Consider the following 23,331-nt stretch of genomic DNA (forward strand, 5'->3'; position numbering starts at 1 on the left):
TTCCCATGATTTGGGTTGGCAATTTTGCCATTTTTTTGTTGAGTCATTTTCATTCTAAATCTAAAAAGCCAACAATTTTTCTTACAAAATATGATTTAATGTCTTGCATAAAAATGGGTGTCAGGCTTTCATAGACTATTACCTTTTCTTCAGTGTAAATATGTTCAGTGTAAACGAAGGCATAGTATTGAAAATAAACAGGTTCTGTATTGATTCCCCCCATAATCATCATAAAGCCTGATAGAACTCAAATCTGACCTGTACAAAACTGCTGAAAATAGAGCTCTCCTACAGCAGCAAAGAGCTTTCAACAACTTGGGTAAAGCTGTACTCATGACTGTCAGGGGAGCTGTGGTGCGGGGCAGGGGAGGTGGCACCCGGCATTCGAAGCCTGAAGAAGACACCTCTGTTCATGTTAACCTACCTTGATAATTAGAAGGGCTAGAATTGTTTCTGCTCAAATTGATTATACTTGTTTGAGAATGTATTACTCTTGGGCAACTGGACATTTCAGCCTTTCAGTCCACGATGGCTATTGTGAATGCTGTTTTGAGCTATTCAGTGAAATACTGTAGGTTATTACAGCGCAACTCTTGAGAGGAAGCCAGTCTTTAATGTTATGGTTTTGTTTCAGGATGCTGTCAAAGTAGCGGTTGCCAGCATAGTTGCAGCATACGGTCCTTGATTTTGAAAAATGCTGAGCAGATTGGCATATTCTAGCAATGCATTTGGATTATAATGTAAAAATACAACTTCATTGCCAACAGTCCTGTAACATAAAAATGAAGCACTTGGTACTAGGAGAGTGATCAGTAAAAGTGGAATCAATGTCCTGTTTGCAGTCAGCTGCACAGTTTGGGTTTTTGTAGTATACTTGAGAAAAGAGCAAGGTCTCTTATTCTGCCTGTTTAAAAACTCTTTACGTCTGAATTTCTAGAACTTTTTGACACTTGAGTGGCTGGGTAGGAGGACAGTACTTGGGGGGTACCTCTCTGCACTTGAAATCAACTCTAGAAGCCTATTCTAGGAGTTGATATCTTACTGAAGAGGACCACTCCTGCAAGGAGGGAAAGGTTTGTCTGCCATGAACGTAGTTGTCCAGAAGTTAATATACAAGACTGCTTGCAAGGATTCCAGTGTGTAACTTTGCAGTGGGAATCTTGATTTGTTCCACTTCACCCCTTTAAACCCGTTAGGTACCTTTCTGTATAAAGGCATTAGAAATGTTTAAAGCAAATGTGAATGATCCCACTGATTTGTAATTAAAATTACTGTTTTCTGGTGTCTATCACTTAAGGTTGTTTTTTTTTTTTGTTATTGTTGGATTGGGATGGTATTGCAAGTGTCTGACTGAAAGAAATTAAAGAAATTAGATATGAAAGGTATTAAAGGAATGTCTCTATCCTACCTAACTTCACTCTAACTTCCTCTGTAAGCAGTGGCGTCAGATTTGGTAGTATTAACATGACATTGTCTCTTGTAGGATAATCATGGGTCAAACCGGAAAAAAATCTGAAAAGGGACCAATTTGTTGGCGAAAACGTGTGAAATCAGAATATATGAGACTGAGGCAGCTCAAGAGATTCCGACGTGCAGATGAAGTAAAGGTATGTCATCTTTTGGTTCTGTTGCTCAAAAAATGATAGAAAAATTGGTTTTCTTCTGAAGTATGAGTTGTCCTGCAGTTAACACTTGCAATAACAATTTCATTAAATACTTTGTTAACATACTGAAAACTTGTCTTAACTCTGTGATCTTATAAACAGGTGTGATACATTTATATGTGATTGAATCAGGCATGCTAAGTATCAGAAGAGACTGTGGAGCAAGTATGGTAACTTCTTTAGCCACATACTCTTGCTAATTCCATTTAGAACTTAATTCCATGGTAAACCCCTAAGTCTCTGAACATGAGAACATGGTTGAGTCAAAGAAAGGAATGATGAACTATATTGAGCCTTACTGACATTTAAACAAAATTTGGACAGTTGAGTTTTGAGTACTTTTTTTTTTTAATCCTGTCTGGTTTTGTTTATCTTTTTAGTAAATATTATAATGCCTTAAGATGCTAGCAGGTGAACTTAGAGTCTTTGATTTATTTGTAATGTTTACAATTGTGATTAATTTTTAGAGTATGTTTAATTCTAATCGTCAGAAGATACTGGAAAGAACTGAAATCTTAAATCAAGAATGGAAACAACGTAGGATACAGCCTGTTCACATCATGACTTCTGTGAGCTCATTGCGCGGGACCAGGGAGGTTGGTTAACATGTGTTGTGGTAATTCCACTTACAAGGTCGTTAGCACGTTTTTGTTTTATTCCTGGAAATTTGGCTGTTTGTTTTTTTTTTTTTTCCCCAGCATGACATGACTTGGCAGCTAAATATTTTTCATATGAGTCTCTTAATTTATTTATTGTTTACTTCGATCATATGACTTCTGGAAAGCAATAAATACGTAGCAGGCTACCTAGCTTTGAATGACACACAAAAATAAAGCTTTATTTCTGATAATACTTGGATAATACCTCAGCATCCTTTAATAAAATAATTTTATTTCACTGATATTGGGAGTTTAATCTTGCTCCTATTGGAGATGACCCCCAGTGGTACACATGAGTAGTTACTTTGGTTCTTACTGAGTTAAAGCACATGAAAGCTGTGAACATACCCACTTGACAAAGTCTTCTTTATATTAATTAAAGTCATTTAACCACAGAGGTTCTGAAAGGAGTTAGTTGAGTTGATGCACCCTTGTGTTGCACAAGCAGACTGGACACTAAATTTGTGAAAAACACTTCCATGATTGTGATACAATTTGAGCACCCAAACTGGCTTTCATGTTGGTAGCTCAAACAGTGATTTAAGCCTACTCCAACTTTCTGTATTCAGCCCAGGTTAATTTATCTTCTTTCGCAGTTGCTCTTTAGGCACTTCTCCAGACTAAGCCAGTTTGAGGATGTTTCATGTGTAATAATCTGAAAAGTAGGTTTTCATTCTCATCTGTTTCAGTAGGATGAGAATGAAAAGACTTTACTGTGAACAGGTTAAAAAAAACCAAAACAAACCACTTTCTTTTCAAGGAAATTTCTCAGATTTTTCTTTTCCTAAAATTTTAGTGGGAAACTGAGGGCTTGTGTGTCACAGAGGTGCATTTGTATGCATGCATGTTCAAATGCAAACAGGCAAGGACCTTTGACTGAGTGTTTTCTTTTAAACATGATTGAATATGCAATTACTCACGCTCTATACCTGTTATATGGCACTGTATGATCAAACTTCTGATAATAATTGACACAGGTACACATCTAATTTTCACTTTTTTGGGATAATAAAAGATCATTCCTCACCATTTCTTTCTTTTTTCTTTTTTTTTTTTTTTTTTTTGTAGCTTGATTCACTATTCTTTTATGTTGATTTATTGCCTGAATTGATTTCCTGCCGGAATTGATAGAGCACACTAATTACTGCATTCAAATCCAGTCTCATGAATCAGAACTTAATGCTTGATTTAAGATTGCCATAATTTATAGTGAGAGAAGTGAGACAGAGAAATGGTGGGGGTTTTAAAAGATTACTTTAAAATCCTTTTTTCTTAATATGCTGAATTTCATTAGAGTTGCATAGGACACTGGCTAGAAGTTTAATGACCTGCTGGAAAGGTTTTGTGAGAGCCTTCCTGTGTTTGGTGAAGACTGCAGGGCATCACTAGTGACCTAGGTTTTCTCCAATGAGTAGTCCAGTCAGCATCAACCAGAGACCATAACATGTCCTGTGCTAGCCTAATAAATACTAAGCTGAGTTCCATAGCAAAACGACGGGGCAACATAACTGAGACTTAGTGCCAAACACTTTGAGTAATTTTGACATAGCTCATTTGTCAGCCTGAGACTTCTAGTTCCAAAGATAAAAAGTAATTATTTTTTTTACTTTTGTATTTTTCTTTAAAAATACATGAAAAATATACTAGATGGCTGCTAGCTAGAAAACTAAACATTAACCTGAAATGGGAATAAAGCACTAGCATAGAACCATGTCTTGAGTATTGATATACACAGCAGAAATCTAATTTCATTTGCTGCAAATTGAAAGGAAAACAAATAAATCTGGCTTGTGTCATTCTACCGGGGTACTGTCTCTGTATACTGTTTGTTACATTACTTTGTGTATTTCTTTAGAAATGTGAAGCTCTGTTCATCTTTCCCTTCTGGAAAGGAGAAAGATCTTTTGTCTCCACTTCCTTTTTTCCTTTCAGGTAGCTATGATAGCTGTTCTAAACTTTGTTTTACCTACCTCCAAATCCTCTTTGTTGTACTTTATGTTCCTGTCTGCTTTTGTTTGTAACTTTTTTCAGAGTTCTTCCTACTGCTGTCCAAGTATTTGAGAAAAGTTGATCAGCATCTGTTAACTGTTGAATAGGTGCAAGAATAACCTAGTTGTCTGTATTTCTATGGCATGTTTATCTTTTGGAGGCTACATAAACCTCTGAATCTCAAAAAAAAAGTCCTGTAGCTGAAAAACTCATTGACATGTGCAGAGTTGCACATTAAGAGTTAATTTTCATTTTTCCGTTGTAAGCAGTGAGCATAACAAAAGGTTTGAGGATAGGATAAAGATAAGCAGACAATAATAGGGAAACAGAGCAGGAATTAACAAGACATATGGAGGATTTATTTCCGAAAGATGTCTTTCTGGCATTAAAGTAAAATTTTATTTTTTTTAACATAAATAATACATGATTTCTGCAGTGTATTGATCTGAAGTCAGGGGAATTCAGTTGCCTCTCTGATGGCTTGAGGAAATACTCTAACATCAGTGTAGCAGCAACAGGTACTAAATTTGTTTTGAGATACAAACACAATTTGTATTGTAGGGTAAAAGTCTGAGTAAAAAACTGTCACAGCCACTTATTATGAAGTGGAAAAAAAACATCATGAACTATTAGCAAAGGTATTGACATAGAAATAATTCTTGTGTCTTTTTTCCTGCTAAACCTATTCTTACTATTATGCCCTAAAAATCTGATGCGTTTTTCAAAGGCTGATATGGCTAATTTTGACACTTTGAATTTTGTACGTTGTAGAGTGTTCTTCTGTGATTTTTTTTTTTTCTTTTTGTTTCTGATGTTGCTATGTAAGTGTGACTTCAGTCTCTTATTTCAGTGCTCTGTTACCAGTGACATAGATTTTCCAAAACAAGTCATCCCGCTGAAGACTCTCAATGCTGTTGCTTCTGTGCCTATAATGTATTCTTGGTCTCCCCTTCAACAGAATTTTATGGTAAGTTTAAAAAAAGTGCTGGGAGGAGAAAAGGGAGGGGTTAATTTTAGAAATAAACCAGCAAAAATCTGTTGCCAGTTACCCTCCCTATCTTTTTGGTATTGGTAATAAGGCAGTAATAATCAGAAATAGGCTTCCCCAAATAAAATAAATAAATAAAAGTAACTTAGATTCAAACTAAACCTCTGTCCTCAGTGAACCTAAGTATCTCTAAAACCTTCCTGTAAAGAGACCCTAAGTTTATTTAATTCAGGTGACCAATTGTCTTGTATGGCATTTAACAAATGTAGATTTATTTGAAAGCATATAATTAGTGTAATGAGAAATATTTTCTGAGGGCTATGAATGTCTTTATGTAAGACAATCAACCAACACACCTGTAGCAGAATAGTAATTCTTACGGAGTAAAGAGAACTTAATCCTGAAATAATAACCCCACATAATGGTCATTCCTACATAGCAACTGAGTATAGCCTTTTCTTCTGATTAGCTTCACTGTATGCAGAAGCCATAACGTTAGATTTCTGATGTAGTTATTTGACTTATTTGAAAAGCTTAGCTTATTACAAATCTTTGTCACATCATTTTGTATATGATCGCCTTTGCTGACTGGTTATTATGATAATAATCGTAGCAAAGTGATTTAAATAACCAGTTTTATCGGTATATGTACAGAGTTCTTCCACACATTTTTCTACTTGCTTTCAATTCATCAGTGTTTGGATATTTTGCACTGCTGCAGAATCATGATCAGAAAAAATTTACATTTGTTTTCTTAACAATAGAAGGTTCTTTTGTAGTATTGGAAGATACAGCTGAGTATCAAGGTCTGTAAATTCTACTGATACAACATGGGAGCATTAATGCATTTAGTCTATATGCAGACAAAAAAAATGACAGTGGAGTTCAGATTAAATTGTAAGGCATGTTTCTGTGCTTGCTGTTTAGACAACTTGAATTTAGACTCTTTTTGTATCCTATTTTCTTATCTCTGGCAAAGCAATAAAGGGGTGGTTTCCATTGCACATTACTGTGGAAGAGAACCAAGGAAGGGAGAATGAACTCCCTTCATGAATCAAATGCAAGCTTCTCAAAGCTACGTAGCTTACTGTGTTTCAATAGTAGAAGCTTTATGGAAACACCCTGCTAACCTTAATGTTAGGAGCTAATGTCAGTATCTTGAGCCAGTCACCACTAGTGCAAAAAATTATTGAAGATGAGGGTTTTGTTTTATTTATCTAGTTAATGGTAAATGTGCTAAAGCAGTGAAGCCAGTTAACTAACTGTGATAGCTAGACACTTGTAGATTGTGAAAATAGCAATGCGGAAATGGTCGGTTGAAAACGCAATTTAAAATTGTTTTATTATACCTGTTGTTACTAGGTAGAGGATGAAACTGTTTTACATAACATTCCATATATGGGAGATGAAGTGCTTGACCAGGATGGTACCTTTATTGAAGAACTGATCAAGAACTATGATGGGAAAGTGCATGGAGACAGAGGTGAGCCCAAACACTCAGGTATACTAATCCCTTCTTCCTACATAAATAATTGTTGTCAGTGTTGCTTGTTAAGGCCTGATGCTTGATGTTTACAGTAGTATCTCTAGAATCCCTACATTGTGTAAGCATTGGGTATAACAGACTTCCTTATTTAAATATATTGCTTTGCATTTTCATAAGGCTGCAAAATGTTAAAGTGGTAGTATGGAGAAATTAAACACATTAACTTTTTCCCTAGACCATAGAGTGATTCATCGTAATGCCTAGGTGCAACTTGGAGAAGTTCTTGGTCTTCAATTTTATGCTCAGAACTTTGGAATATAATAGTGTAATGTCCCTACGTGTGTTCTGCCTAGCAGAAAGTGGCAGGAGAAGTATGCAAAACTCTGATAATAACACTTGTGAATGCGATTTGATAGAATAACCTCTTGTGGGTTTTGGGTTTTTTTCCTTTAAGGAAATTATTAGCTATTTAAAAACTTCCTTTCTGTAAGTCAGCTTATAGAGCAAAGTTGTATCCTTCTGTTGGTACATTTTATATACATATGTATTCTTAGGTGTAGTTTACCTCTTATTCTGTGTGGGAGCTAGACTACATGTGATGTCATCTGTCTCTTAGTTTGCTGAAGTCTCAGTGAAGTAGCAACCCTTCACTTGCTCTGTATGCCCACTCAGAACTGGCTTATATAAGCCTGAACTTTACAGTTGTAAAGGTTTCTCTGACTACTCTGCTTCCCCCTTCACAGGAACATTACCTGCCCCCCCCCCCCCCAATGGGGAATCATTTCTTAAAATTGATTATATTCCTGTTAATGCTGGAGTGACTGAGAAAGAGAACTACATTTTTGAGTACATTGTGTGCCACTCATGAAGGTTAAGCCTGTGATTCAATAATAAATGCTACTCAGTCCTACACCAGTCTTGTTAATGTCCTCAGAATAGCCAGTGCCTTTATATTTCATGAGGAACATGAAATGTTTCATGGGGTTTTGCCTTCGGATATTTTTACAGATTTATTGATTACTGACATCCTTGTCAGAAAACTGGTTATGTCAAAATGGTGACATTACTAGTAAATGTCTTCTATTATTGATTTAATTTATTATTAAATGAGTCTAGCTTTAAAATTAATCTCATTTCACTGTCTCGAGTCCCAAGTTTATGATGGCAATTACTGTTATTATCAATCCCTCAAAACTATATATCAAAAGTAGAAAGATGGAGTTTTAGTCTCCCAATAGCTAGCATTCTTGTGTGACTATAATTAAATGTAAATGCTGTGGGAATCTGTAATCCAGAAACATTCCCATGTAGGAGTCAGAATTGTAAACTAGCTCTGTAATTGCACTTTTGGGAGAGAAATTCATACTAACCTGTATATTAAGAGTTCTGTTTAAAACATCCAAATGAAGTACCTGCCTGTTTTCATTGTCTACATAGGAATAAAACAATTAGCTTCCTTCAAGTTGTAGTTTGATGTCCAACCCCAGTCCAGGTTCAAAAGGATGGTGATAAGCACTACAGTTCCCACACAGTTCATGGTTATTTTCTGAAAAATAACAGCAGCCTCTGTCAACACTAACTATGATTTTCCTTTCTGCAGAAATGCCTTATTGTCTATCTGTGCTGCCCTCTGAATTTCACAGCAGAATATAAGCTAATAAGCAGATATATGCAGCATTGTATCCTTCAGTTTGCTCTTGATTTTTTTGTATATAACTGTATTCTTTTTTTATCAACTTGCCAGTGGGGTCTATAGTGGGGAAGTGAATGCTATGGAACTACCAACCAAAAATCTCTGGGGATTCCCTAGCTGTCCGAGGATAGCTTCACAGACTGTTTGCATGCATTGCCAGGTTGTCTTAACCCAACCATGTTGGAATTGGGATTCTGGCATAAAGTCTCTTAAATAGTCTAGCTAGTAAGTAATTTTTTTATCTTCCAGGGAAGAGAGATTTATTTATGTCTACTGGTATGAAGCACAGGGAGTTGGGAAAAAGAAAATTTCAACAAGTTTCCTTTTCCCCTTCCTAGTTGTCAGTCTAGAGAAATAAATACTGAGTATTTTTAACTCTTCTCAGTTCATACGTTGAAGCTAAGAGGGAAAAATATGAAATTGTTTTTCATAAATTACAGCATTTGCCATAATTTAATTCAAGTGTAGGGAGGATTAAAAATACTTCATATACACCTTGTGCTTTTCTGTTCACTCCCAATTTTGCTGAATTTCAGAATGTGGATTTATCAATGATGAAATATTTGTTGAGCTGGTCAATGCACTTGGTCAATATAGTGATGATGAAGATGATGATGATGGAGATGATAATCCTGATGAAAGAGATGACAAGCAAAAAGATCGGGAAGGTAACAGGATGGGTATGTCTGTTTGCAGACTTTAAAAATTAAAACCAAAAAACCCTTTTCTTTAATCACTCAATAAATTTGTTCAAACCCTTCTACTTGATAGTTTTCAGGTCTAAAGTAGCATCATTTTCTTCATCATTTCCTTTGCCATTTAGTTCAAGAGTTGTACAGAGAATACTACAAAAGGTGCTTTTGCCAATTTTTGTTTATCTGCAAACTGAGACAGTCAAATGCACCAAAAATCAGTCGGGTATCTGTCTAAGAAATGCTTTGGTGGTACTCAGAAAATGAAATATTATTATTCTAAGGTAGGCAGAGTTCTGAATTGCCATCTCCATCTGCTGGTGAAATGCTGGTTTCTCCAAATTTTACTGGTAGAGTTAAAAAGATCACTTAATGCATTTTAAATTGTCTGTAATTTAGAAATAAAAACCTTTGCTTCTTTTTTTTATTAGGATTTTGGCGAAGTCCCCCTTTCTCTGAACACCTCCTTGAAGTAGCAAAGGAGCAGAAATATAATTTTTTTGTTCCAAATTTTTTGCTTCTTTGACAGAGAAAGAAAGCCACCCACCTCGGAGATTTCCTTCTGACAAGATATTTGAAGCCATTTCCTCAATGTTTCCAGACAAGGGTACAGCAGAAGAATTGAAAGAGAAGTAAGAAAGTATTTCTTAGGTTATATTGCTGTGTTGCATTATGAAACAAAGATTCCTTGACTTCGTTAAATATTTTTTGATTAGGAATGGTCCCCCTCACAGCTAGGTTCTGTGGCAGTTGTGTAACTTCTGCAAGTGATACTTGAAGGGAATTGGCTGTTCCCACCGAGTCAAAACAATACAGAGGTGTTTATTAGCCTTCCTTTCAAACTATTGAAAAGTGGGTGCTTGCATGTGTTTAATAATCTATGTTATTTTTCTGAGGTGGCAAAATAAAAGCTTGTGTTTAAAAAAAAAAAAAAGTCTCCTTTTTGGAGTTAGTGAGTAATATATATGATGAGATGACGGTCCAGAAAATAAATGCATTCTTTCCTAGCCGATTTTATATTTGTATTAATGAGTATGGAATTAATAACTTGTCACATCACTGACAGATTGACCTCTCTACCTGGCACATATTTCTTAAATTTTTTTTAATTTGTCACTGAAAATGCAGAGTGGTACTGCAATCAAAAATTATTTTTTGTTGTTTTTATTATAGTGAATAAATAACTCCTATTTCTTTCTTTTAAGATACAAAGAACTCACTGAGCAGCAGCTTCCCGGAGCTCTTCCTCCTGAATGCACACCAAACATAGATGGACCAAATGCTAAATCTGTTCAGAGGGAGCAAAGCCTGCACTCTTTTCACACACTCTTCTGTAGGCGCTGTTTTAAATATGATTGCTTCTTACATCGTAAGTACAATTATAGTGTGCTTGTATATCTCTTATTTTTTACAAGTCAGGAAACTTAAAAGTACCATAAGATGCAATACAGAAAGAAGGAAAGAGAAGAAAAAATAAAAGCAGTAATATCGCTAAAGTTTACGAAAACAACTTGTCCATGTTGACATCATTTTGCAGTGAAAACTATACCTCAAAAAACTGAATGCACCTGTTCAGGGTAGTTTGTTATCCTTTTTGCATTTAGGAGTTCATATAGAATTCCTGGCTTGGACCAACCTGTAATGTTACTTCTCTTTTTATAGTGTTCAAGAAAACTACATTGTTTTCTACTGCTGTTGCTGTGTTACACTTTCTCAGTTTGTGCATGCAGAATGGAATATATTTCTCCATAAAAATACCTGGTTATTCATCAGACTTGCTTCACTTTCCAGCAGGGAGAATGAATATCCATGAACAGTTTTCTCTTTTATTCTCTCAGGTTACTTTCTAGCCACTTTACTTGTACCTGGTGATTTGAAGAAGAATTGTTTCAGACAGTTGAGTTTTAGAAATTGTGATATCCTTTCCACTGAATTGCTTTCATGTTGCCCCATTCTTTTGGGGGAAGGATTTAACAAGAGCGTTAGCAATGATGTTAGTTTCCGTTTGCAAAGTGTGAAGAATAAGAGAGATTCTGAAGTGCTACTTGAGACAATGCTTTCTCTGAGAATGGAGTCAAATGTAAAGGGGAACCTAACGGTCAAATATGAAGTGGTGTCAACTTGTAGTTGAATACTATGATGCCCTCTATTTCAAATTAATTTTCTCTTTTGACTTAATGGTTCATTTGCACGTTCCACTGTGAGTGTGCATGCATGTTCATTTGGAAATCTTTGTGCTTTGTCAGCAGCTCCTCATCCAGCACACATGCAATCTGCCTGTATTTGTACTTCACATTGAAGGCTTTACACTGCTGCTGCTTTTCAGTATCCCTTAGTTGCCTTTCAGTTTGAGGAGGAACTGGAGTTGTTCTCAGATGGTGGGGGAGGGGGAGAGCTTTTCCTGCTCCCAGTTTCTTTAGTGTTTGTGGCTTTTGGAGTTAGGTCTGTTAGTTTCACTTTCTCCTTGCATTCTGTTGGCAGGCCTTGCTTGAAAACACAAAGAAGCTCTTACTTCTGAATAATGTTTAAGAACAATAAGTTTCTGGAGGTATAGCTGCTGCCTTGTCCAGCCAGCTTCAACACAATGTGTTCTGTGAAGCTGTAGGTTTTGTTTAGAAGTATCTTAGCCTGGATGACTCATTCCAAGAAGTGCTGTGTGCAGCCTTAGTCTGTAGGACAGGGAAGTGAAGCTGTATTCTACCTCTTGGCAAACCCATTTGTCTGGCAGTGGTTTTACGAGTTCTTGACGCTCTCAATAGTCTAGCAAGGAGATTGAATGCCAGTCTAGTTTTACTTTTAAGTGAACAAGAAAGCATTGTCCAGACATAGTGAGAACAAACTTTTTGCAGTAGCACCCCAGAAGATTTTAGGTACTTCTGCAACAGCGGTTTTAGGCTATTTTTCCCACTAATTTTATAAACTTGTAGGAGTTTTCCAGTGAAGATATGGGCTCCTTTAAAATACACATATATTTGATTATTTACATAGTTTATATAGATTTGCCTTTCATAGCCATTTTTGCAGATTGTTAGAAGTAGAACTGAAAGGATCCACAGACCACATTTTGGTACCTACGACTCTGGGGAGCCTGGTATTACCAGTCCACAGTTTTGAGGCACCAACTCTGTGAGACTTCTTTTCTTTTAGTGCTGTAAAGGACGGGTTCATAGTATTTGTGCATTTTGACATGTTCTTAAGTGCCAGATTCAGCCGATGACAAAGTCCAGAGTCATGTCACTTATCGGCTGTAGGACCTCAGTTCCCACATTAGCAGCATCCTTTAAGCTGAAAGTGTTGTGCCCCCTTTCTCTGTGTTCATAACCTTTAGATGGAAGACAAAGTGTTTATGCTAAAATTTTGCTTAAGTTCTTCTTGCTGGTGATTTTTGATAAGTCCCTTAAACAAGTCAGTATTCTTTCCAAAGTGGTGTATGTCCAAGACTTCATTTTAAACCATACCTCGTACTTAAAAAAGCCCAAACTTTAAGTCATCTCTTCAGGTTTTCAGGGCCATAGCAGAAAGAAGGAAGAATAACACTTCCACTGTGGAGGCATTCAAGATGTACCTATGTGTCAAGATGGAGTGTGAAATTACTGATTATGATAATGCTCTTCATGACAGCTTATGCAGCACGTGCATTGTCACTGATAAAAATGTATTTGATACTTGATCGTTGTAAAGAGATCTCTTCAAGAGTGATTTGTGTGTTCACTATGTAGCCTCCAGACTGGATGCTGAATGTAGTAAATTGACGCTTCAGTCACCATTCCCTGAAGACATACCCAAATCCCACCTCTACAATGACTGGTCACTGCTTTGGATGCATTGCTTCCTTCTGCTTTTGTCTCTAGTAACACCAAAGAAAGGATTGTTTTCTGTCTGTGTGTCTGTCTGTGTGTCTGTCTAGAGCTAGGAATTTATCTGTTAAAAACTGAGAGAGTCACTTGTATGACCTCTTCACTTTCTGTGAAGTTTTAAGGCTGTTGGTCAAAAGCCACCAGATTCATTGCTGGGAATAAGTAACTCATCAAAAAAAGACTACTCTGTATATTGGAAGGCTGCACTAGCAATTTTCAGTGTCTCTGCAACAATTTAACAATTTAACTTTTTAAAAAAGTTGATAACATTTCTACTAGAACCCTAATCAGTTGCCCCTATGTTCTACTTCATGCAATTGCCAAGCACTACAGGATGATGTCCTGGCTTCTGCAGATGACATTTTTGATGAATTACTTTGGTAATTTGGTGGGCTACAGTGATCAGATTCGTATTTTGAAAGGCACAAATCTCTGGAGAAGGCATAGAGAATTAAAAAAATACAGGAATTCTATTAGGTCTGGTTTTGATTTCTGTAATTCCCCCTCTTAGATTCCATTTTTGTTAAGATTAGCCTTATTTTATGTAGTTTCAAATATTTATTCTAGAACATTTGAGTTAAATATTGGAAAAGTTATCATTAGATTTTTAACGTGTCAAGTCCCCTTGACGACCTGGCAATCCCTTTATGTGCAGGTGATGACATTACTGAAAAAACTTGTGTACCGACTTCATTTGCTGACAGCAAGGAATTATGCCTAAATGTCTGGACTAACAAAGAATTTAGAAGAAGGAAAAATATCAGGTAGGGAGAATTTCCCAAATAGCTTGACTGTGAAGCAAATGTACATTTCAGGCTAACCTGTTGCCTGTGTACTTTCACATTATGAAAAATATGAGAATTGAGCCCATTGGGGATGAGACAGGTAATAAATCTCAAAGACAGAAAACATGCTCAGTGAAGCAGTTTTAGAATGACTTTCTTAAGGAAATTATTGAAGAAATACGGAGTTTAGTTATTTAGGAAATTCTGCAGTCTTCTTTGATTTTGAAAAAAAATTGCTACTGATATTTGCAAGATTCATAATACAGCTGTACAAACAGTTTTATTCTTGTTCTGGGTCCTTTCTTTGTAATAAGCCTCCCAAAAAAATACCTCGCAACAGCGGTGGTAGATTCTGACTATAGTTGTCAGTACTATACTGTGTTGGGTGTTTTTGAAATAGTGGAATACAAGGTATGATTCTAATATTAAGTATCAGATACAGTGTATTTTTGAGGTCTTACTGGTTTAAAAAGTCAAACATTGATTTGTTTCACTGCATTACAAACTAAACATTACTTCATTGTCTAAAGGAAAACAATTTTTAAAAAAATAAGCACTCATTTTAGGACCTAGCACAAATGAACTTGAGAGAAATGTTTGCATCTGCAAGTGACATGTAAAAAGAATAGTTTTGATTTCTGCACATTGCAGCAGTCTGATATGGATCATGGATTGCAAATGTTTTACTGTTCTTTTGCATTGTTGCAAAATTATTTTCCTTGTGGTATGAAGAGAAGGTAAAACAGTTATGTGGAAAAAAAACCCTGAATGAATGAAATGGTATGCTTTGCAAATTTAAAAATGCAGTGTTGAAAAATATGGGGGTTTTCCCCTCTGCTGTTGGGTGGGTGGCTCCCATCATCTCATTGTTTCTTAAAAGCTGGAAACAGGTGGAATAACTTGGCATCAAATTGCAAGGTTTCTTTGTTATTTAACATATTTTACCTACAGAATGCATGAACACTTCAAGGATGTGTGAAACATACGAGAAGCGACATACCACATAAAAGCTTTAAACTGGAATGTGGGGGAAGAAAGAGTGCTAATAGCAACAATATGCATAAATTACATTCCTATACTTGCTTGTAAATAATTTTTACATATCTATATGTCCATATGTGGAAAATTGAAGCTTTTTTGTGTTTCCAGAGAAATATATTACATTTTATGAATCTGGAGAAAGTGATGCAATATTTAATTAGTGATACTTTTTACATTGTTTATACCTTTTTAAGAAAGCCTTGGAAGAATACATTGCTTCCCTGAGGTTCCCATGTGCTGCTGTCATTAATACAGGCATAACATTATAGAATTTATGATTTGATTTCCAGCACACCTTCCCTTATGGGAGGGGAGCATGAAGTGATGGTTCCAAGATGGAGTGGTTTCATCAGAGAAGCTCCCTTAAGAAGTGCTCACCGCCACCGGTCACCTTCCCCACTGGTGCCAAAACAAGTGCTTATGGAGCTACGCTGCAAACCAGATCACTGAAATGAGATTTGCTCAGAGAAGTTGTGGATGCCCCATCCCTGGACTTGTTCAAGGCCGGGTTGGACGGGGCTTTGAGCAACCTGGCCTAGTGGAAGGGGGCCCTGCCCATGGCAGCAGGGCTGGACTAGATGATTTTTAAGGTCCCTTCCAACCCAAACCAATCTATGATTCTATGAAAAACTTTGTGTGTGAAGACATATGTGAGCTCTGCCCACATTCTTTAAAAGGGAAGGGACTGCATTTTGAAAGTTCAGTCTTGAAAGCCTAGTGGACTATTATAAAAAGAAGTCTTGTGTACAGTCTAGAAATAAGATGAGGAGGAAAGCCTATGGTGGTGGCTTATTGAAGGAGAAGGATGTGTGCGGTGTTGATACAGAATGGCCCTTACGGATTAATATGGGTGAGAGGGGAGGGATTTCTTCTTTCAGTTTGAACATTAGCACTTTTTATTCACTGAGTGTTGAAAAACTTAACTGCAAGTTACAGTTGCCTAACTGCAACTGTGGTAAAACTGCAGCATAAGTGCTTTTACAGTGTTTGGGAATCATGTATCTTCAGACAGGCGTCTTTTGTAGGCCATCATGGAGTGTAAGGAAACAGACAGCTAGCACTGAGTAGTGGTTTTTGGTTGTTGCTTTATTTTTTTTTTTTTTTTAAACTTGAGTGCATTCTCCATTTTTGTTCCTTGCAGTTGTGTATGCCACTATTAGCACACTTAAGGGGAAAAAGTATTTGTCTATCTATATAGGTATCTATCTATATAGGTACATATTAAAACAAAAAAAATCGTTCCTTGAGCATAGAGGAATTTTTTAAAAAAAGAGAATTGCAGAAAACTAAGGATCATATTTCAAAAAGCTCCTAATATAATTTGGGAACATGAGTTCTGGTGAGAGTCTAGCTGCAGGTTTTCCAGGCTTCAGTTAAGTAAGGGATACGGAAGAGTTCCCAAGACTTCCAGCAAAACCAGGAAAGTCAGTCTCTCTGAAAACATCCTGCTGTGAGGCAGGGATTGCATGAGGGGAGAGCTGGTAGGGATGAGCTCTGGCAAAGTGAATGGGCAGGAAACTCTGCCATCCTGTTAATAAAGGTGCTCATGTTGCATCTGTAACGTACCCAGTTCTGCTCCATTCTGAGTCACCGTTCTGCAACTTACACAGAGTTATACAGAGTCCGTCAGATACATGAGCAGACACTTCTCTGCAAGTTGCAGACTTAACTGTGGTTGTTCTCATCCATAGTGACTGTGCGATGCTAACTTAATTTTTACCCTACAGCTGGGATATAGGAACTGAACTCTTATCACCTGTCAGCTTAGCTGGAGTGCTGATTAATAGAGTAAAAATGCTTATGTGTCCTTCTCACTAACAAAAATGAAAAGTGGGTCCGTTACCTTTCCAAAGTGTGTGGGGTTGGATTTTTTTTTTACAAGATAGAAACAGAACACCTGAATCTTATGGATTGAGAGATGATCATGCATTAATAGGAGAAGCCCTGAATGCTTCTGTTTAACATGGTAACAGAAGTAAAGTCTGTTCTGTTTGTTGGGAAGGGAGATATAGCAAGTCTTCCTTGATACACAAAACAAATGTGATGATTGTCTTCACTGATGTAAACGGGCACATGTGAAACTTACCCATGTGCTGTCTCTGTGTATTTAAATGGTAAGTCAAATGTCACTAGATGGGGCTTATTTTGTGTTTTTTTCCGTTTGTTACCATTTTTATTGGTAAACCTTGTGTTTTGGATACTGTTTGAGGTTAGATATTTAATGTATTTTTTATATTAAAACTTACAAATGTGATGTCTTGATTCAACAGCATTCCACGCAACTCCTAATACTTATAAACGAAAGAATACAGAAACAGCATTAGATAATAAGCCTTGTGGACCGCACTGTTATCAACATCTGGTAAGATAGTGAATTTTAACATATGAAATTAAGTGCTAGTGCTAGCTGCAGTATAGCAAGCTACACTTAGTGTAAGGACATGCTGGATCTATGATAGTGCATATACTTGTGGGCCACTTGCAGTCAAGTATGTTATCTTCAGTTTGTGCGAAAGAAGAGAGTTAGACTTTCATTTGATGATTGGAAGTTAAGTAGGAATAATTTTTAGCTCTATTGGATGTAGCCTGAGATATTTGTAGGGAAGAAAGATTATTACCTCCTAATAATGTATTGCTGCTATTGTGTCCATCTAGTCAAAGAACTGGGTCTTACAGACTTAACGCTCTCTTAAGTTACAGCACAACTAAAAATTATAAAGGCTTTTTAGTTTGCTGAAGGTGAATTCCATCCAGTATTTGTGCTCTTAAGAAACAACAGGATGGAAATTAATAAGGGGAAATCCTTAATGATATAATTTCAAATCTCTCTCACACTTCTCCTGAATTTTTTAGTATGAGAAACCATGTAACTTTCCAATCTAAAAAGTTGCTACGCATTGTCCTACCCCTTTCCACTAGAAAACAAATTACCAGTGATTGCATTTTAAAAAATGCAGAACGCATATTGTTTAAGTGCCATGTGCAAGAAGAGTTCTTGTATTTTGAAGGGTATTCTCTGTGGGAAATTCTCATTTTTTCTGTCATCTAGGAAAATACAAATTTGAATACTGAATTATTTTTCACTTGGCAGCCAAAATGGAAGTGGAACTGAAATACTGACATAAGTACTTTGTAAATGTAGATTTCTTTTTTTTTTTCATGATCTCATCAAAAGTATTTATGTTCATTGTTAGAGTACATTTAACTGGCATTTGTGTGTACATGATTAATTTGTAGAATAATGCAAAGTTACACAGTATGCAAGTAGAATGTGTTCTCCCCCAATTCCTGACCACAGGTGAAAACACTTTTTAATTCTTTTACTGAAAATTGTAATGTTTTGTGTTTAGGAAGGTGCAAAGGAGTTTGCAGCTGCCTTGACTGCTGAGCGTATAAAGACACCACCAAAGCGCCCAGGTGGCCGCCGAAGGGGAAGACTTCCAAACAACACCAGCAGACCCAGCACACCAACAATAAATGTATTGGAATCAAAAGACACAGATAGCGATAGAGAAGCTGGAACTGAAACTGGAGGAGAAAACAATGATAAAGAAGAAGAAGAAAAGAAAGATGAAACATCCAGTTCCTCTGGTAAGGCTAGTCAATGCTTCTTTATTCAATTAGCTGCAGTGCTTGAGAGGATAAAAAAAACCAAAACAAGTTGAGCTGTGCGATCTTAGAAACCATGTATTTGGAATGTATGGAACTGAGTGAAAAGACAGAGTAATAATATGAGTTTAATCAAATAGAACCCTGTAAGAAAATTTCCAGATTGTCTCGATTTATGTATAGAGGTGAGATCGTATAATTTCAATAGCTACTGTTACCTAATTTTTAACTTCTTTAAGAGGTATGTGAAAAGTGCTGTTTTGTTGTGGGACTTAGATTAGGCAACAACAAAAATCTGGGATATTTTTAACTACAGTTAATAATTTGACATTTTTAAGGGCTGTATAACATTTTTGAAACATAGCCTTGCACTGACCCATACTCAATTATTTATTACAGAAGCAAATTCTAGGTGTCAAACACCAATAAAGATGAAGCCAAATATTGAGCCTCCGGAGAATGTGGAATGGAGTGGTGCAGAAGCCTCAATGTTTAGAGTTCTTATTGGCACCTACTATGACAACTTCTGTGCAATTGCCAGACTCATTGGGACCAAAACATGCAGGCAGGTAAGAAGGGAAGCTACTTACTAAGGATGATAGTGTTTTACTTTTAAAACTGAAGTATAGAAATACTAGTATTGATTACTAAAAGAGAAAATTAGTTAATTTTCTTAGTTTTCCCAAGAATGCTATGATCTAGAATTCATGCCACAAATATATAAAAGTTAGTTTAAAAACTGTTTTAAAATTAAATTTACAGGAGGTTTAAATTGGACTATCTGTTCTTAAATGACAAAAATAATCAACTTTAAATGTATTGAAAAGAGACTATGACTGGATATAATCTGTAAGTTGTTGGTTGGAGGAAATCATACTAACTTAGAAAATGAGCAACTTTCTACTAGTGAGAGATTTATCGTGGATGTATTATGGTATCTCTTGTTAGGTGTATGAGTTTAGAGTAAAGGAATCTAGTATTATTGCTCCAGTCCCTGCTGAAGATGTTGATACTCCTCCCAGAAAGAAGAAAAGGAAACACAGGTAAATCTGTTACTACGTAAACTTAGCATAACAATAAATTGGAGATACAGGGGATCAGAACAGAAAGTATTTTGGAGGAAAAGTCATGTAACTCTTCTCGTTTTGCTTCCAAAAACAAAATTTGCAGCAATAAAACAAAATGGTGTTTTGGTTTCAGACAAAAGTCTTACGGCATTGGCAAGTATAACCTTCCACTTCTCTTCCTCTCTCCCTTCTTTTTAGCCTCTTTAACAGCCAGATTCTTGTTAGCAGATTCTTGTAGGTGTATTGCTGCAAGTAGTCAAACTAAGTTTAGATTAGAAATACTCTACACAGCTTGTTACAACATTCAAGATATTGTGGTATAACTTTGCAGCAATAAATATTACATTTACAAGCGTTATAATGGGATTCAATAGTGATCATATGGTATTTTGTAAATTAAAACTCACGGGTTTTTTATGGTGAAGTGTATTCCATTAAGATTCAGATGATCAGTAAGCAAAGATGTTGTAGCAAACTAGTAGGATTGCCTTTTTTTTCTTTGAGGCACTATTCCTTTGTAGCACCCCAGTTTCATTATCAACTAGAACTTCAACTAAAGAACAAGGTTGACAAGTTATTATTTAAAGTAAAGCTGCAATGAAGAACAAAATCAAGCTTTTTGCTGGAGCCACAAAGACCATCTGAAACAATTTCTGTTGAAATTGTAAACTTGGTGGCTACTGTCTGTCAGTGAAATGCATTTTTCTTTGAGAATCCTGAGGTTTGAAAAATGCAACTCTGCAGTGACTATTTTTATTCCCAGGGATAAGAATATAGGAGATAAAAAGCTGACTGACAATTAGCAAAGACATTCCTTTCTGCAAGCAATAAGAACATTTTTTTCCATAAAGTTTCCTATTTCTCCCCTTGACTTTCCTTATTTTCCCCCAAGTTTGTTCTTCCAGTTCTTCTCCCATCAATTCTTCTTGCTTCTGTCTTAGCCTGTCTAAGTATATTTATTTCCAGGCTTAGTGAAGTTCCTGATACTGGCTCAAAGATACTGTTGACATGGAGTAGAATGTTTATGCTTTGTAGCATAGAGGCAGCTGATGTGAGTTAGGAAAAGATTCAGTGAGCATCTGGAAGAGATTCTGTTCTCAGGAAAAACTATTGATTTAATGCTCTTGGCACAGTTCTCAAGTTTTTGGGCATTTGGTGGGCTTGGCTGTTTAAATCTGGAGTTATTAGCCATAGTGCAAGTTTGGAATATGCAGTTGGGAATTAGCTTGTTTTCAGATTCACACAAATTGCTATAAAAATGGTGCCACTACATCCATTTGAAAAGAGCAACTAAAAGGCTCAAATTTATTTTGAAGCTGAAATGGATTGTGTGGTTACCAGGTTGACATTGTTTTGGAGGAGTTTTGAGACTTTTTGGTTTGGGGTTTTTTTCCACATAATAAAAGCACATACCATTACGTGGGGTTTCTTGATGTTATTTTGTTCTTATTAGTTGCCAATATAAAGACTTTTATGCTATCAATTTAGTTTTGAAATGCCTTTTAATTGTTTTAACTCTCATTGAAGGAAGGAGGTAACTTTTTTTTTATTTGATTTCACAGAATATGTGGCAATCAAGCTGTCTCCATTCTTCTATGTGCAGTAGTCTTTTAAAAAAGGAAAACCTTTTAGCCCACCTACATACTACTGTAATCTGAGCACTCTCTAAAGATGTCACACGACTAGCAATTGGGAAAACCATCTGGAAGTCTTTCTTTGTTTCTTACGTTTCTTTGAGTTGAGTTTACTCACTCCTAGAGTAAATCCAGTCCTAGAGCCAGGAAGAGGAAGGCTCTTCTGTCCTGTTTGCGGTTTTCCATTGCAAAGGACTTACTGGTCTGCAGGTTTTCCACGTGTACATGTGGTAGACAGCCTTCGAGCAAAAGCAGCATTCACCGAAGAGAAAAGCAGCAGCAGAAGGCTGCTCATAACTGATTTGGTAGCAGATTTTCTTACAAGACGTTGCCTATTTCCCATGCAATCTTAGTGCATGTGTAGGCATACTGTGAGCAACTAGCTGGCAAGACTACACCCCTCTTGGATGGTAAAAGATATTCTCTCCCTCCTTCCAATGTCATTTTTGTTAGATAGCCATAATAAGGCTGATTAATGAGAGGAGAAGACTTTTTATATAGTTGGTTTTTTGGAGAGCCGGTAAGTGTCAGAGCTTGTCCCATGTATCAGAGACTAACCTCACAGTTTGTGAAAACTCTGCTTTGCTGGAGTAGTAAGTACTTTGCATAGATGCCAATAGAAAAATCTGAACCAAGAAAGAATTCAGAAAAGCATGAACGTATGCTGGAGGGAGAGTACTTCAGCACTGTTCATTCTCTTATGTGTATATTTTCTTCCATTGCTGGGAGCTGAATTGTATTTGCTTTAACTAATCAACACTCCTTCCTCTGGATTGTTAAGGATCTGTTATTGATTGTAGGGCCATATAATGCTGCTTCTTGATTATTTTTGTTTTCCTTCTCTCCCTCATCCCCTATTTGGATGTGAGTTTACTTAGTAAACTTTATTTGAAAGTATTTTCTTTTTTCCCATTTTCTCATTTTCCGCTTCCTGTCCCTACCTTCCGCTGGACTACTGTTCCACTGCATATATTTGAATAGCTTACGTGGTTCTGCCTAGAGTTCAGGGTGCCTTTTTACAGGGATTTAAAGTTTCACTGTTATCAGGCAAAAGGTGCAGCTGAGGCATTGGCACAGATATTCTTACGTGCCACCTGGTTGGAAGGCTAATTCTTAGAGTGGCGGGGAGGCCATGGATAAGATATGATTTAGGAGACTGAAAAGAAGTCTTTGAGTGATGCCAGAAAATCAAATGCTGCAAAGTTGTAACTACATGTATTGACATAATTGGCACATATTTTGAATTTTCAGTGCTATTTCAGGTAGCAGAGTATTGCTGTGCAAAGAAAGAAATGCCAGTGTAGCCTCTTCCAAAGAATGCGTTTCTACTGCCTGATGAGCTGATACCAGTGGCTCCTAAAAACACTGGCAAAATTTGGTTGTTAGCAGAGAAGAACCATATTTTTGACAGCTTCTGTCAAAATGCTTCTGGAAACACTTCCTTTCTAAGCTGGCTATCCTGCAGATGTCAGCAACCAGATGTACAAATCCACCTGCTTGCTTGGAAACCTGCCACTGAGTTTCCAGTTTGCTTTTTTTATGAAGCTTTGAGTCACGAGTGCTTTCTCAACTTTCTGTCTTTTCCTTGCCTTTGCTTCCTGGTGCATGGGACCAGATCTCGCCTTTTGTTTTTGGTTGAGATAGCAGATTATAAGGCAGATAGATAAATTAGTCTACCTTTAGTATGGTACTCATTCAGGCTTCAGCTTTGTGCACTAATCAGGGGAACTTGCAGTGCTTCCTGGCAGTTTGTGAAAGTCACAAGCCAATGAATGTACTTGCATTAGCACAATTTGATTGTACTAATCAAACCTCCTGTCGAGTTGGTCAGTGTTGGCAGCTTAATTCGTGTTGTCTTCTGTCATTCCCCACAATTCATGCTCACACTGTATGTCTCCAGCTCCTTTCTTGCTAGGGTGTCTTCCTCCTGTGACACCAATCTCTGTTACAGGAGTAGCTAAGCTGATGCCTTTGCCATTGTGACTGCCATATTTAATTTTCTGTCCATTTTGAATTGTTAGTATTAATGCTTTGTTGATGGTGGCAATCTTTGTCATATTCAGGTGACCTTGTCCATACAGTCTATACTTTCCCATAGAAACCAAAAAGTCTCAGGTGGCAACCAGTCAGCAAGTGGCATTTTACTTTTAAAGTATTAGGATAGTTC

The 23,331-nt window shown here is 36.7% G+C and overlaps 1 protein-coding gene across 1 annotated transcript in view; it reads left to right on the forward strand.

The window, feature by feature from the left end:
• The first annotated feature begins 1,490 nt into the window (after positions 1–1,490).
• EZH2 (enhancer of zeste 2 polycomb repressive complex 2 subunit) overlaps positions 1,491–23,331 on the forward strand; it is a 29,442-nt gene continuing 7,601 nt past the window's right edge. The window contains exons 1-11 of the mRNA XM_009323031.1: positions 1,491–1,607; positions 2,132–2,233; positions 5,163–5,279; positions 6,663–6,783; positions 9,016–9,159; positions 9,701–9,803; positions 10,377–10,540; positions 17,125–17,216; positions 18,205–18,445; positions 18,863–19,032; positions 19,412–19,506. Coding sequence (XP_009321306.1) covers positions 1,491–1,607; positions 2,132–2,233; positions 5,163–5,279; positions 6,663–6,783; positions 9,016–9,159; positions 9,701–9,803; positions 10,377–10,540; positions 17,125–17,216; positions 18,205–18,445; positions 18,863–19,032; positions 19,412–19,506 — 1,466 coding nt within the window. The remainder of the gene's footprint in view (positions 1,608–2,131; positions 2,234–5,162; positions 5,280–6,662; positions 6,784–9,015; positions 9,160–9,700; positions 9,804–10,376; positions 10,541–17,124; positions 17,217–18,204; positions 18,446–18,862; positions 19,033–19,411; positions 19,507–23,331) is intronic.

Source organism: Pygoscelis adeliae, unplaced genomic scaffold (assembly GCF_000699105.1).
Source record: "Pygoscelis adeliae isolate BGI_AS28 unplaced genomic scaffold, ASM69910v1 Scaffold264, whole genome shotgun sequence".
Classification (NCBI taxonomy): Eukaryota; Metazoa; Chordata; class Aves; order Sphenisciformes; family Spheniscidae; genus Pygoscelis; species Pygoscelis adeliae.